This window comes from Gallinula chloropus (genome assembly GCF_964237585.1).
Source record: "Gallinula chloropus genome assembly, chromosome: 1".
NCBI classification, from domain to species: Eukaryota; Metazoa; Chordata; class Aves; order Gruiformes; family Rallidae; genus Gallinula; species Gallinula chloropus.
This window is the reverse complement of record NC_140085.1, coordinates 96,553,724-96,569,700: the sequence shown is the minus strand read 5'-3', so window position 1 is coordinate 96,569,700 and position 15,977 is coordinate 96,553,724. Positions and strand designations below refer to the sequence as shown.

At 47.2% G+C, this 15,977-nt stretch overlaps 1 protein-coding gene across 1 annotated transcript in view; it reads right to left on the bottom strand.

Moving 5' to 3' along the window:
- Nucleotides 1-762: 762 nt before the first annotated feature.
- The window catches only part of NECTIN3 (nectin cell adhesion molecule 3), a gene marked incomplete at its 5' end in the record, with an annotated part of 173,975 nt that continues 158,760 nt past the window's right edge, over nt 763-15,977 (bottom strand). Inside the window, 10 exons of the mRNA XM_084277640.1 lie at nt 763-1,107; nt 2,165-2,288; nt 3,094-3,183; nt 4,390-4,470; nt 6,768-6,845; nt 10,665-10,739; nt 11,635-11,679; nt 13,675-13,728; nt 14,947-15,123; nt 15,484-15,580. Coding sequence (XP_084133766.1) covers nt 999-1,107; nt 2,165-2,288; nt 3,094-3,183; nt 4,390-4,470; nt 6,768-6,845; nt 10,665-10,739; nt 11,635-11,679; nt 13,675-13,728; nt 14,947-15,123; nt 15,484-15,580 — 930 coding nt within the window. The 3' untranslated portion in view covers nt 763-998. The remainder of the gene's footprint in view (nt 1,108-2,164; nt 2,289-3,093; nt 3,184-4,389; nt 4,471-6,767; nt 6,846-10,664; nt 10,740-11,634; nt 11,680-13,674; nt 13,729-14,946; nt 15,124-15,483; nt 15,581-15,977) is intronic.

The following is a 15,977-nucleotide window of genomic DNA, read 5'->3' as shown; positions in this document are numbered from 1 at the left end:
AGTGCCAATGCAAGGAGCTACACGGCCTGGGCAGGATAGGGGTAGATTGGATCATCCCTTCCATGGGCTTAAGCCACCTGGGACACTACCCCTGAGGTCTTGACAAATGTGGAGACAGCAAATGACAGAAGCTCATTAAGATGAAAGAAGAATAAAATGGTTATATTACTTTTGTCTTCACAGGTACTGTAAATACAATTTCAGAAAATCAGATTCAAGAATAGTTATTGTCTCAAAGGCACAACGGTTCCAAAAGGACTGGCATTTTCCATTGGTTTTAGGGTCCTTACTCACTTCAGCCCTTAACTCTCTGGTCCACAGGTGCCTTGTAATGAGTCCAAAGTTGACTCTCATGACTTCACCGACAGCTGAGTTTTCTTCATGAATGCTTCCACCAGGCCTGCCCTGGGGCCTTTCATCTCACCAACAGCTCCCTGCCACCCTGTGCTGCACCCCTGTAAAAACAGGCATGGACCATTTTCTTTCCACATAAGGGGCTGATTAGTTTTTGTTCGGTTTGATAGGAAATTAGATATCGGGTCATATATTAGCCAATAGTAAAAGTAATAATTGTAATATTGGCTCACACAGGGTATCAAAAATCTTGTGTTAAGCCAGCAGTTCCCATGTAATCATGGTGTCAGTGCAGCAGTGCAGCTGTCTCTGTACACTTGGTAAAACAAAAAGCTTCCAGGCTCTTCAGGCAGACTTGAGGAGTGATGTGTTAATCTGCTCCCATTAACAAGGCAGCAAATTCCCAGTTGATCTCCCAATTCAAATTAAGCTCATGTAATCTCGCAGTGACACTCGGAATGCGTACATGGAGAGAGGCAGGATGGAGTAAGTGTCCTCAGGAGTGCTCAGCTTCCAGCATTAATGCCGTTTAGGTGCTCTGAATTTTAATATGGGTCATTAACACCAACCCCTCACCAGCACTGTTGTAAAGACAGAGCCTTTGTGTCAGCCTTCTGCGTGCTACACCAGGGGTGTAGGCGATGTTACAGGTTTTCCAGTTCGTGGCAGGATGGGGGAGTCCCGTCAGACTCCACCATGGAGACGTACTTTATGGGAGGTGGCGGTGGCTTGAAAGATGGAGGTCTGTTCATGCTGAAATAGAAAAGAAAAGGCATGCTATCACACAAAAGCCACATAAAAGACTGTTGTAAAACATTCACAGGCAGAGGCAGGAGGACACTAAGTCATTATCAGAGCACCTGACATTTGTTCTTACCTACTGTGACTTCCCTGGTTCTGTCCTGCAGCCCCAGCACACCACCCCCTCGCATTCATTTGTCCTTCTCAGCCCCCACCTCACAAGTTTACTTTATTCATGCTTTGAAAGAACAGATCATGGTCCTGGTGAACCATTCAAAAGCCTTGCACAGATCTTCTGCTCACACTGCTCTCTACAGGCATATTTAAAGACTCCCAACTTTTCGTTGTCAGCTAATGGGCCAAAACAAGGAAAGGTCCTGCCCCAAAACTGGGCGGGTGGCAGGGGGGGGATGAATCCCATTTTTACCTTTGAGATACAGGATTTGTGGTCGTGTTTCAAAAGGGGTTTCTAGAACTGCAAATGATTCATTATCACCATGATTTTTCAAACATTTTAGTAATGTCAGTAAGATTAAAAATAATTGGCTCTTAGATACTGCTTTGAGTGTTTTAGCTGGGAATTAAATGTTGGTAATAATGACAAACTCAATGCTGCTTTGACTGGGACTAAGTTTCAGGTAGCCTACTTTCACATATTTTATTCACAACTCAAATAGAGCTGCCCTAGAAGTACAATTTCATTAAAACATGTCCTCAAGTAACCATGCAAAATGAGAGAGCAAAAGCAGCTGGCAGGGAGGCTAATAGAACTGGGGGGCTCTGGGGAAAAAAAGTTGACTTGTATTCTTCCCTCACACCCTGAAACTGCTCTTATTTTAAACGTAGCTTTTATTTTTAAAGTTTATTTTATAAATAACCCACAGAAGAGCTGAAAGGACCGAGAGGAAGTTTCATATAAAAAAAAGGCATTAGCGAGTCATGAACTTGAAGGCCTCGTGTGCTCTTGGTAGTCTCAAATGAAAATACGTGAATCCAAAGAGCTTCATTAGTTTGTGCTGTCCTCTGTTCCACCCCTCCTGCCCCAGAGGTTCCTCTCCCTCATACTTACATCTCTTTCTGGTACTGACACCACTTTCTGATGCCTAAAACTATCAGAAAACTGCAGAAGAGGAGCAGGACGGCTACCACTGTTGGCCAGGGGAAGCGACTGGCTTTCTTGTTCCTCATGCTGCCTGGAAGGGACACACAAGACAGAGCTCAGCCAAACATACTCAGAGAGGGAGGAAATCCGGGCTTGCTGCCCGTGGCTCACTGTCCACCCTCACCCCAGGCACTACTGTTGGCAGTGCAGTCCCATATCAACACAGGACTGATGGGTTCTCAGGCTGAGGATCCCAAACTCTAAATTAGGGCTGAACTTGTCAGCTTTTGTGGACTGATTTCAGCCACCCACTGTTTCACATGAGGAGATTGTTCAGGCACAGCCTGGCAAGTGTTTGATCTGAAAACCATTGGTTCTGCACAGCCACCCTTTGGGATGCTGGTGGTTCAAAGAGGTGCTCTCAGGGAGGATGAACAGGAGGAGTATGGTCCTCCTCTAGCTGCTGCAGAGGGTGCAACATTCAACTGGGTGACGGAGAGGGCTGGAGCACAAGAGTCACTTTGGGACGCCACCTCAGTGTCACCTCCAGTTGTGCTGGTGTCCTGACCCTTTGCAAGGCTGGTCATACCGGTACATCACCCAGCCTGTGTCTTAGCTACAGTGGCAACCAGTGCCACAGCCAGGACCAAGTCCACCGTGCTGCATGAGCTGTGAGTGGCCCCTGAGGTGTGGGAGGGTGACCAGCCAAATTTTGCTGCTGGAAGAAAACATGGACGGGGATGTTGCTTGGGGACAAGGCAGGAGTGCCAAAAGCCTGCAACAATCCACGGAGCGTGGACACAGCAGCCGTGACACATCTTTTAATTTCTTTTCCCTTTTTTGAACTCCTCTGGTCAAATATAAGATACAAGAGGATTTGTAGGATAAGGCCTCACCAGTACTATTGACCAGGCTGCTGGTAGTAAAGAAATCTTTCCCTCTGGTAACTGAGATTGGCTGCTCTGTGGTGCTGAAGGTCAGGTTACCTAAAAAGATACAAGCACAGAACATTTTTTAGTAATTTTTTTGTTTGGTTGGTTGTGGGGTTTTTTTTGTAAATGAAGATTGTGATTTGAAGCCACTGTTATTCACCCTGCTGAAGACTGGAAATCAAATTCTAGAATCAGGGTGTTAGAATTCACTTGGCAAGATGCCTACATTTTTGGCTTACAACCTACTGTTAACAAAAATGTGGAAAGAAAGACAAAAAGAATGAGGAGGTAGGGAGGGGAGGAAACGGCAGAGAGGAGAGGGGAGGGGAGGAGAGGGGAGGAGAGAAAGGAGGGGAGGGGAGGGGAAGGGAGGGGAGGGGAGGGGAGGGGAGGGGAGGGGAGGGGAGGGGAGGGGAGGGGAGGGGAGGGGAGGGGAGGGAAGGGAAGGGAAGGGAAGGGAAGGGAAGGGAAGGGAAGGGAAGGGAAGGGAAGGGAAGGGAAGGGAAGGGAAGGGAAGGGAAGGGAAGGGAAGGGAAGGGAAGGGAAGGGAAGGGAAGGGAAGGGAAGGGAAGGGAAGGGAAGGGAAGGGAAGGGAAGGGAAGGGAAGGGAAGGGAAGGGAAGGGAAGGGAAGGGAAGGGAAGGAAAGAGAAGAGAAGAGAAGAGAAGAGAAGAGAAGAGAAGAGAAGAGAAGAGAAGAGAAGAGAAGAGAAGAGAAGAGAAGAGAAGAGAAGAGAAGAGAAGAGAAGAGAAGAGAAGAGAAGAGAAGAGAAGAGAAGAGAAGAGAAGAGAAGAGAAGAGAAGAGAAGAGAAGAGAGAGAAGAGAAGAGGAGAGAGAAGAGAAGAGAAGAGGAGAAGAGAGAAATTATAGCACCTATTAAGGTGTTCTGGGAAGCCAGAATTGAGCTGCACAGCAGTCTGGGAGAATGATAAGGTTTTTACCTCTTTGATGGTAATAAAAAAGCTAAAGATATTAAGTGGCTTAGCAGCAACACAAAGCATCTGCCTCTGCCTTGACTGAGCGAAACCTCAGTCTCCTCTGTCAAGTGCTGTGTCTGAACCACAGAGATCGTCTTTCATCTGTTTGCAGACAGGTATTTTGCTTTTCCTAATACAGCTAAGCTACCTATGTTTAAGATCAGTGCAGCCTAAGGGTACATTCTTGTTTCTTCTAGCCAACTCTACATTCGCTTTTTCCAATAGTAGGTAAAACATGGGACTAGACAATGGCACAGCGTTTCCAGAGCTGCCACAGCACTTACCATGCGCCAGGGTTGTGTTCCTGGAGGAGCGCGTGGCATTCCTGAGGCTTTGTGAGGATTCAGTGGTGGAACCATTCAAACCTGTATGAAAACAAATAGTATCCTTCAATTGTCTTACAAGCCTGGGCACAACTGCTCCATTAGGCTCAACTGTGGCTGTTTTATACCACTTGCTTTTCTCTGATGCGAACAGCAAATGAAATAACAGACACGTGGAACTCTCCAGTATAATTGCTGATTTACAAATCCAAGGGAAAAAACCCCACTGTTTAAATGACGTAAATGAGTAACCAGACTCAGCCACTAAAATCTCTTTCTTACAAGGAGCTGGTGCTGATTGAAACAGAATGCTCAAATATGTTTGCGTGTATATGTATATATGTGTGTGTGTGTATATGTATTGAAGAGCCCTACCAAAATCAGTCCACTTTTAGGGCTGAGAGTTCTGGACATTAATCCAATCAGTTCTTATTTTCTCCTTGTTTCTTAGGTATTAAATTTTATGGGGATAAGCATGGTAGATCTGGTATTTTAAAAAGTCATATATTAAAAGAAAAAAGGATGCACGCTTCAAGATCCTGTAGGACTGTGCTCTATACAGCATGCTGACAAGCACCACTTATTAATTACATAATGGCTTGTGTTAGAGCCTCTGAAGAGTGAGCTGATAATCATAATCCCTGTTGTACGAGCCCGGTGGCCCTGGGAGCACACCAGGACACATGTTGGGATGCCTCAGCGGGCCCGTGCAGGCTGAAATTGACCTCAGTTACAGCTGCTGGACGCAGGACCCTTGAAGGCCATGCCTTGGCGGGTGGTCAGGTGGGCTGTAGGGTGCAGTGGTGCGGCGCGTGGTACCTCCTGCAAACAGCGGTGCAGTTTGGCAGGCTCTCAGCAAAACCACTGCAACCAGCGAGCTGTGTGAGAGCAGGGTTGTGAAGCACTAGAAGCTGTCACAAGGTTTCGGTCTGTCAGCGTGGCTGTGGGTTATATGTGGATAGATAAGCCTCAGCGTGCTGCCAGAAACGTCTGTTCAGGAAATGGCCAGCGGCTGCTGCCTTTGCCATGCAGATGGGAGAGCTCACTGATGGGTCCTGCCTGAGCCGAAAGCACACAGGCAAACTGAGATGCTAAAAAATAAAGTAACTTCTGGCCTTCTGCTGCTGAGCAGAGATTTTATAAAGGAAAGATTTGTGAAAAAATGTCCACCCCTAGGTTGTTTTTAATTGATATATTGATCTTTAATGAGGCTGCCTTTGAATGTTCTATTAGCCAGCCTTTATTGCCCCATATTATCTCATTATTTCATTGCTGCTCTGTGATTTTATTTAGCTCCTCCAGTAGTTTAATCTATAAACTACCCTCAGTACTCACTACATTTGCCTAGCAACTCTCTCAATTTTAATATTATTAAATTAAATACGTCTAATAAACCAAGGACACTCAAACATTTCTTAGTTCCTCTTTTGCTGCTGCACATCCTTGATGTCTTAAAAGACTCAACCCTTTATTTTCTAACTCAGTGCAACTGGGGAATTGCTTCTGTGGAAGTACAGAAAAGCTGGTGTATATACCTGCTGGGAAGCAGCTCTGCAGAGAAGGACCCAGGAGTCCTGGTGGTACTGGAAGCTCTCTGTGAGCCAGCAGTGGGCCCTCATGGCGAGGAGGGCCAGTAGTATCCTGGGGTGAGTTAAGAGTATGGCCAGCAAGTCAAAGGGGGTTATCCTCCTTCTCTGCTCTGCCCTGGTGAGGCCACACCTGGAATATTGTGTCCAGTTCTGGGCTCCCTAGTTTAAGACAGACAGGGAACTACTGGAGACCCCAGTGGAGGGCTACAAAGATGATTAGGGGACTGGAGCATCTCTCATATGAGGAAGGGCTGCGACAGCTGGGTGTGTTTAGCCTGAAGAAGACTGAGAGGGGTTCTCATCAACACTTCTGAATATCTAAAGGGTAGGTGTCAAGAGGATGGGGCCAGGCTCTCTTCAGTGGTGCCCACTGACAGGACAAGGGGCAACAGGCACAAACTGAACACAGGAAATTCCACTATCTGAACATGAGGAAAGACTTGCTTACTCTGAGGGTGACTGAGCCCTGCCACAGGCTGCCCAGTGAGGCCATGGAGTCTCCTTCTCTGGAGATACTCAGAACCCACCTGGACACTGTCCTGTGCAACCTGCTCCAGATGTTCTTGCTCTAGCAGGGAAGTTGGACTAGATGATCTCCAGAGGTTCCTTCCAACCCCTACCCTGCTGTGATTCTGTGAATGCAGCACTTGCTAAGTTGGTGCTACATTTTACACATTGCAGCAATGGTAATTGGCTTCATAACTCCCTGGTTACTGTACTACAAAACAAGGAAATGCATCATCTACTCACGTGCTGTTGTCCGACTCTCATTGAATACTCTGCTGCTGGTATAACTTTTTGTCTCTGTGGTAGAAATCAGCTCTCCTGCTGAAAAACACACAAGCCTGTAAATGTGCTGTAGAGGACCTTTCTTCCCTGTTTCTTGACTAACGAGGTCAAACAGTTGTAACCTACTACTTGAGATGCTGCGTTCCTTCAGACAAGCATCACACAACTCTGTGTCAGGTTTGAAAGTCTATCACAAGCTAGAAATTTAAGAGGAGTTTGGTGAGATGGATGAATAAAGTTTGAGAAAACATATGGGGCATTTAAGCATGACTTTTCTGGATTTCAGCTGAGTTCCATCTGAAACTCAGTAGTTCCAAGTGTGTTGGCTTGCTTCGACCTTGTGCATTTACATGGCTGGGTTCCGGTGGAGAAGGGGGGCTGCAGGGGTGGCTGCTGCAAGAAGCAGCCAGAAGCTCTCTGCAGGCCCCAGAGAGCAAACACCAGCTGGCTCAAGGCCGGAGTCGTTGCTGGCCAAGGCCGAGCCCATCAGTGATGGTCACAGCGCCTCTGGGAATCACATTTAGGAGGAAAAAGAACCCCACAAGCTGCCGTATTTTGCCACCAGAGAAGGGAGTGAGAAGATGTAAGGAACTGTGCAGACACCAAGGTCAGGGAAGGCGGGGGAGGAGGTGCTGCAGGCACTGGAGAGAAAGATGCCCCTGCAGCCCATGGAGAAACCCATGGTGGAGCGGGTTGTCGTCCCTGCAGCCCGTGGAAGAGGATGGGAAGCAGAGACCCCACCTGCAGCATGTGGAGAGGCCCCATGCTGGAGCGGGTGGAGACATATGGAAGACACTGTGACCCACATTGGAGCAAGCCCCTGGCAGGATCTGCAGCCCGTGGAGAGAGAGGGGCCCACACTGGAGCAGGTTTGCCAGAGGACACTTGTGGCTCTGTGGGGGACCAGGCTGGAGCAGTTTGCACCTGAGAGACTGAGACACATTCTATGATTCTACGACTGCACCCCATAGCAGTGACACACGCTGGGGCAGCTGGTGAAGAGCTGAAGCCCTGTGGGAAAGGACTCATGTTGGAGAAGTTTGTGGAGGACTGTTTCCTGTGGGTGGGACCCCACAGTGCAACAGGGGAAGAGTATGAGGAATGCCCCCCCCACACCCACTCCCAGGAAAACAACTCCTGAGGAACTGACAAAACCCTTCACCTCTGCCCCCTGTGCCACGCTGTGGGGGGAAAAGGGAGCAAAATCATGACTAAAGCGAAGTCTGCTAAGAAGGGAGGGGTGGGCGGGGGTGTTTTAAGATCTGGTCACACTTCTCATTACCTGACTCTGGTGTCACTGGGTGTGCTGTGCAGTGTCAGAAGTTAAAGAGTTTCTTTCCTTTATTCTGTGTTGAGTCTGTTTTGCCTGTGACGCCCATTGCGGAATGATCTCTCCCTGTCCGTATCTCAACACCTGAGCCTCTCAATATGTATTTTCTCCCCTGTCCAGCTGAAAAGGGGAGTGATGGAGAGACTTTGGTGGGCATCTGGCCTCCAGCCAGGGCCAAACCTACCACAGACCTGAAGCCAGTAGAGCAATGAACAGAATAAATCAGAATTTAGACAGGGGTTCACCAGCTCCAGTGAGAAAATACTGTTTTTCTGACTGGCAAAGAGAAGTTTTGAAGAAATTAGTCTACAGGAGTCACACTTGCGATGTCTGATGCCAAATGCTAACTTATTTAACATTTTATTTTATTCTTTTTTTGAAGTGCTAAGTATTCTAGAGTTCAACTAGCTACTTATCTGATATTCAAACACAGACAGATGGTGGTTAGCAAGTAGACCTCTATTTTCCCAAGGGGATTATTTCACATTTACTAAAGAGAATCCATCTTTCCTAATACCTGTCTCATTTTTGGAAAAGTTTCATTAAGCCATCTGAACAAACCTGAGAAGGTGAAACGCAGATTTAACCCCGCACTGAAGGCCTGAGCCTCTCTGGGCTTAGCAATGGAGCTACTGTGAAAGCTGAGCAAAGACCAGGCTGCAGTTTTAACAGCCTTGTTTTTTGTCTCCCCTCCTCCTTCTCCTGCCTATATCTGTGCACTCTTCCCTCCTATTAATTGCCAGCTGTCTCTTGGATTTTCATTAAAAACTTGCAAAGTAACGGGGCATGAACCAAACCCCTATTCACAATGCCAGACTTGGACTTGGCAACCAGACTCCACTGCAGCCCAATGGGTCTGCTCAAGAAGCTGATGACACCAGTGTGGGAACCAGCAGTGGGCAAGAGAGGAGAAGCACTAACCCATGGTCAGCACACTGTGACCACCACACACTGGGAGCATTGATTAAAACACAGCTGTTTCCTGGGCCATTTACAGAAGAGAAATGGGTCAGCTCCAGCTTACTGTATGAATCTGACCTCGTACCTCCTCAGTCCAGCATGGAAATCCTCTCTGTTCACACATATTTATAGGCTTTGCTGTGCAATTGTTTGTTAAGACAGAATGGCTTTCAGTCCACTCATACAAGCACTTTGCTGCTCCACCGTCAGCCGGGCTGGGCATGTGTCCCTACTTTGGAATGGGGAAGGTTAGTGTGAGAAGCAGCAAGCTTTAACCCCAGTGCTGCTGCAACCCGTGTTCCTGCCTTGGTTCTTGACCTAGTTTCTTCATGCCCCAGGGCCTTACAGAGTGACTCACCTCCCGAACAGCACTCTGCTGGGGCAGGACAAAGCCTCCAGTATTACCTCACATGCAACACTTGCGCATCTCTAGGGAAATACTGCTATAGCCTAGTGTATGCTGCTTTCAGAGGAGGTTCCAGGATTGAATTGCACCGCTGAAGGAGGACATTCAATGTCCCCCAAACTCCTGAAATTCAGTCTGTTGCACTTGGTTTTGGTTTGTGCGGGAGAACAAGGCTGCCCCAAATCCCAAGGGCCAAATTCACTCTCTCTGGCTGCTTACTCAGCAGTGGATCATTGCTGAGCCAGAGCATTGGTGCTGCTGTGGAGGGGAAGATGGCATTTGACAATGCCTTGCCACATCGCCTCTATCTCCTGCTGCCTGTGTTTGCCCTTATGTGTGGCCTGTTTTGTCTCCAAAATGGGACCGTGTACCATGCCTGCATTTATTCAGGCCCTGTGGAAGCAAGCACACACACCTTGCTGTCAGCAAGGGCAGCCCCAATGCCCTTCTAACTCCTGCTTAAAAACAACCAGTCCTACAGGGATCAACAGCTGAGCTTTGCGACAGAAAGACACTTTAAAGAGAAAAGTGTCTGCAGACAGGCTGCACTGCAAGGGAATGCACCCTGCTGGGTGCAGCAACCCTTTATTTTGGGATCGGGACCCAGCCACCTTCACAGCTTCACCTTGCTCCTCTGGATTCAGGCTGCTGCCAGCCCCAGGGTGCGGGTACTTGTCCCCAGCAAAGCAAGATTAAGGCCTTCGGAGTGAGTCACCCTGCCCTCTACAGGTCACAGTCACCAGCCCGGAGAAGAAATCATTGAGTTGAGTCATCTGCTGTAAATATTTTGTTTATCGGTACTTTGTATTTGTGCTCCAGTGTTTGGGTTGCACTTTTTCTAGTTATAATGTCATTCTATTTTTGCATGATATTTAATTAAAGAGACACAGGGCATGAATCTTGCAAAAATATCTACTCGAGGTCTAGTCACTTGCTGAAAATAACGCATATATTCTGAAGGGAGCATTAAAGAGGATGAAATCAAGACAGCATTCTACTTATTTTTGAACTGTGGACCTCCTAGTGCATAATGTACTCAGAAAAGGGCTTTGGTGAATATTAAATTGTTTGCTACAAAAAGTGCAAGAGGGTTATTGTGTTTACGGAACTTTCTTCTGTGCTCTGGAGGCAACAGAGAAAACACGTTGGCTGAATTTGTTACCTTGTGTGGTGGAAGTAGAGGCCAAGCTTGCTTGACTTGTGAAATCCAGAGAAGCCAAAGGTGTTGACTGATGCTCTAAAGACAAGCAGATTACATGGTATCACATTCAGTCAATAGGATCTTCAAAAAATCATATTAATAAGTCATAAACCAACCCAGATGACAGAGCTTGCAGTGACTGTCAGGTAAATGCTGACTGTGGCAGGAAGCCCGCTGTAGGAGTTAAGGTTAAATGCTCAGAACACATCCTACGAATTCAAGGGGCAGTCAGAGATGGCTGAATCTATGAATGCAGACCCTTCACCTGGGCTAAGCTCTGTGCATTATTTATTTATGCTTTTACACAATCCAACGTGTGTGGGGTGGGTTACACACTTGACGGTGGTGCTCCCCCACCTAGCCAGGGCCTTGACAGAGATGGTCCTGGCACCACACAGCAGCCACACAAGCCCAGGAGATCACCCTGCTCTCAAGGGCTTTCCTCTCCCTTGCTGAAGACAGTTTTATACAGTTATCCATACACACAGTCTGGCAAAGCAGCGGTATTTCTCTTTTGCTATTAATGAAGGGGAATGATGTGCTGCCATTGGGTCAAGTGGTGGTTCTGAACTTTTTTATCACATGTGCCTCTCTCTCATAAAGGATAGATTTTTCCACAGTTGTGGTGGTGGGGGGTTATTCCATTTTGTAAAAATGCAGAATATGTGATATTCAGCGTGCCATTTTACATGATGTCCCAACACAACAGTTTTAGCAGGGTTAGTGTCAGATCTCTTCTTGGGTAACTTCATAGCTGGCAGATTCCCATCCAACAGCACACAGGTGGCATCCATCGAAACCACCATCAAGCGCTCTGACTTTTCCCTGGCATGCCTCTGGCTCTCTGTACATGATTTAAGCACAGGTCAAGCAGGCATCATACATCTACTGACTGAGTAATAAAGAAGGCTTCCTCCCCCCCTCCCCTTGCCTGAGGGAGTCATGACAGCTGATGGAAGTGCTGAATGTCTGAGGTCTGTAGCAAATCAAAGCAAACACTTACTCAGGGTGAGAAAGGTGTTTATTTTGCTTTAGAAAAATGGATCATTTGAGGGTTCAAGAGTGAGAGACAGTGCATCACACAATTTCCAAATGATCTTTCAATGTACAACTCAACCGAGTGGTCCAGTGAGAAACAAGAAGTATTTGAGGTAACTGTGATGTGAAAACCCTAGGGAAACAAAGGCTTTGGGGGAAAAATGTTTGGAGCTCTGGGAACCTCCTGTCTGCACCTCACCTCAAAAAACAGAAGTGAGTTACAAGGTTTTATCCCATACAAACAGAGGTACCTTATCGGTATGCAGCTTGAAATAACATATACGGCCTGCTGGTGGCACCTGCATAGCTCCATCCGTGAGGCATTTCAGTGACTGCAACCCTCACGGGAAATCTTAGGGACACTTTGCTCTGAAAAGTGCTCACCAAGTCTTCAAAGGAGGGGAGAGATAGGGATTTATTCTTTCCGAGTAGAGGACTGTTAACCAGCCAGCCAAGCACAGCAGAGACACCTTCCTACCCAAGTGATATTTACATCCTGAGCAAGAGCTGTCTCACATTTATTTCCCCAGGAGCTGAGGCAAAGTACCACCAAGTAGCTTAGGAAGAAGGATTAAATCTCCCCAAAGGTGTCTGCAAAGGAGATGAACTGTAGAAGCTCACACACCCCATTAGAAAAACATATCTGGGAAGGCAGCCCAAGAACCTCTCTCTGGTCAGGCATCTTGGGAGGGTGTTGGACAGGGAGTGACCCTCTGTGGACAGGATCTTAGCATGAGTAGGTAATCATCAACTCTCCAGCTGCTGCCTTTTGCAAGAATTTATATGTCCTTTGACTGTTTTGAATATTGCTCTTCCACTTACGCTGCATCTTAGCCCTGCCTGCGCTAACAGGGATGACAGAGCCCTGGGACAGGCTGCCCAGGGAGGTGGTGGAATCTCCATCTCTGGAGATATTCAAGACCCCTCTGGATACCTATCTGTGCAATATGAGCTAGGGAGCTGCTTTGGCAGGGGGGTTGGACCCGATGATCTCTCGAGGTCCCTTCCAACCCCTACAATTCTGTGATTTCAGAGTAGCTGGCTGCCATAGGCAGATCCCTTATCAAAGAGGCAGCCAGGCCTAAGACCAGGGTAGTGGGGCAACCTCAAGGTATGCCCAGCTCCCAGCATGTTTCTGCAGAGTGTGCAAGGTGAAGCAGGGTGGTGATCTGACACAAGCTGCAGGGGCTGCTTGGAGAGACAACCTTGCCAGTGGAGGACCATAGGGAGTCCCGGTACCCAGGATAACTTTCTGGTGCCCAGCAGGACATTGGCTGAACCCTCAGGGCCTGCCACAACCTGCACTCACAGAAGCAAGCTTACATAGAAAAGCGCACTTCTTCCCATGCTGTTTGTCCACAGCGTTCCTCTGACACACTTACACTGCTGAAAGGCAGCTGCCTCCTGCGTAGAGCAGAGCAAACTGCCCCATCTGAGGCATCTCCAAAGGACTTCAGCTGAGGGAACAATTTATCTGTCTGCAGTAAGCTGATGATAAGACAAACTTGCAGAAGCAGAGTGCGGATTTACCAAATGTACACAAATTAAGGAACATCCCATCAGTTCTTTAATTAGGCAAAAGTGTGGAGGATCTTGGCTGTGTACTTAAGCAGAAGGTAGAACCATTAGTAGGGCTGTTACTTTTAATTATCAGTTCAGTGCTGAAAGAACTATATTCAAATGCCAGCTGAAGCATCAGAAATAAAATTAAGTGCCCCTCAAGGCTGGAGTTTAATTATGCTTGGGCTTAATTATGACAGATTACATCACCAAAATATCTGTTCATTGTATTTCCTCTGAAGTCATAGCTGCAGAAAGGGGTACCTTTCTACCCATCCAGAAAAAACACCCCAACATTTCTCTGACAGTCTTAGGAATTGATAGATGCACGTCTAACATAACCCAAGTTATTTTGTTCTGTAATTTATCCTACCTTCTGAAGTCACGGTGGTAAAAGCTTCGGATGAGGCTTCATTAGACTTATTGTCTGTGAAGAAAAAATTAAAAAAGAAAGATGAAAGCAGTTCTTAAAAGTAGCTAGGGTTTTGTTATAAAGGCTGAAAATTTAGTTTGGGGTTTGTGTCATACTGTGCATTAGTATGGCACCTTCCCAGAATTAATTTAATTCTTTCCCTCCTGTCACATATAAATACATTAACATTTTTATACGGCGTGGATCTCTCTTAGCTTTAGTATAGCCTGCAGGCAAGAACGTAGACTCCTTTAATTGACGTCTCTCCGGTTTGAATACATTTCTACAAAACTGCAAATTGGGTGAAATGAGTCATTTTGGAGAAAAATGATCATTTATCTCCCTTCCTTCTGAAGCTGTACTTCCAGGGGAGTAAGCTCCGTTCCTCCATGCAGCCCGTCTCTGTGGAAAGACACCGGTGGGTTAATGTGTCCACGGGCAGGAGCGAGCGCAGCAGAGCTGCAAGCGCTCACCACGGTCCTGCGGAGGTTCCTAAGGGGCGGCAGCAGTTCCCATGCCCTGTCTGTGTGGCAAGGATATGGATAGGAGAGAAGAAAGGTGTAACTGTGTGTTGCACCTGAAGATGAGGTGTGCACAAGAGGGTGCTAAAGCAAATCAGTCTGCCCTCCTCGCTGACCACCACACATCCTCAAAATGCCATCATTTTGTTGACCACCACATCTTCTGCTTTGATCCACTCCTCAAGGTACCATTTCCCCACAGTTCCCTAATCACATGGTTACTTCTTACAGTACAGGTTATAGGGGAGGTTCTCCACTGCCCAAACCTGACTGTTTTAGGGGCCTTTTGCAGGTTTCACTGAAGATGCACGATGTATTCCTGAGTCTGTGGGTTTGATTTTCCAGAGAGCTTCGTTGCACACATGCAGACTTTCTGCCAGGAGTGCTCAGTGAGAAACACATGGTTATATTAGCTCGCTGGTGCCATGTGGCTAAGCTAGTGTATTTTTGGACACAGGAACTGCAGCAAGATACTGCCTAAACAAACAGCAAGTGTCTTGTATTTGTGCAGGAGTTTCTTAGCTCATTTAAAGTCTTGAGCAAAGACTGGAGCTCAGAAACCTGCCAGAAAGTTCAAGCTGTGTGATGAACTTGCACAATAAAACTTCCATACACTCGGCGTTTCTTCAGCATTTTAAATAACAGAAAAGACATGAGTTTGTCTTTCTTAATGTTTTAAGTTTCAGATACATCCTGTCTATGCAAAACTTACCAAAGGAAACAAATATTTCTTCTGAAGAAGTAGTCCATGTTTCATTCCTGAGGAAGGGAAACAGACATTCACACGAGAACATCTTATGTGCCTGATGGGTCCTTTGCAAAACCAGCGTTGATCTCAGGTGATAGAAACCTTCACTGTCTTGCCAGTCTTCTTGCTCAACAAACATGTCTGGTGAAAAACAAAAACCAAAAAATTATCACACCCTCTCCTTGCATTCCAAACTATTAAGCACAGTTATGCAAAATACTGGTACTGAAAAGCAAGCTCATAAGGCTGCAGGTTTCTTTGCTGAGTGAGACCTGGTGAGAAGAGCTCAGTTATGCCAAGCCACTGTACCCATCGCTGGCAATTGCAGGGGGCAACAGCCGTGGCTGTGTGCCAGGTGTTCCTTTTGAGTAGCTCTGATCCTCCCCTTCACCCTGAGGGACACCTGCACAGTCCCTGTGGCAGGAGCCAATGAGCAACTATCGCTTTTCTTGGGAACCACTTCCACAGCCGTGCTATTGTATTATCAACAGGTGGTGTTACCTCCAGGCTGCTCCGACAGTCTCAGTCTCACTCTGTCCACGGACCACAGGAGGCTTGGCTTGGGAAACGCCTTCCTCACCACACAGCTCACGTTAGGCTACAGGGCAGTAAAAGCCAGTCGTTAGCCTCCAGCACTTCTGACCTGACCGCCAGCTTCCAAAATCCCTTACAGGCAGAGCCTATTTACTCACCATCCCACTTGGGAATGGAGCGCTCGCTTGGTTATTGCATTACCTCCACCCCCACCCCATTTTCTGGTTGGAGACAGTTGAATGAGAGCCCAAGAACAATCCCATCTCCCTGGGCCAGGTGGGGGATGTTGGGGCTCCTACACCCTCCCCAGTCCTGTGTGGACGCCAGAGAGCTCTCCCACACAGAGGAACACTGGCGTTGGTAGTGGGCATGGCACGTGGGGAGAACGGCACACCTCCTGATTGACATGTAAATCCTTCAGTCAGACGCAAATCCCGTGAAAAATACTGCCTAGCAAAAGG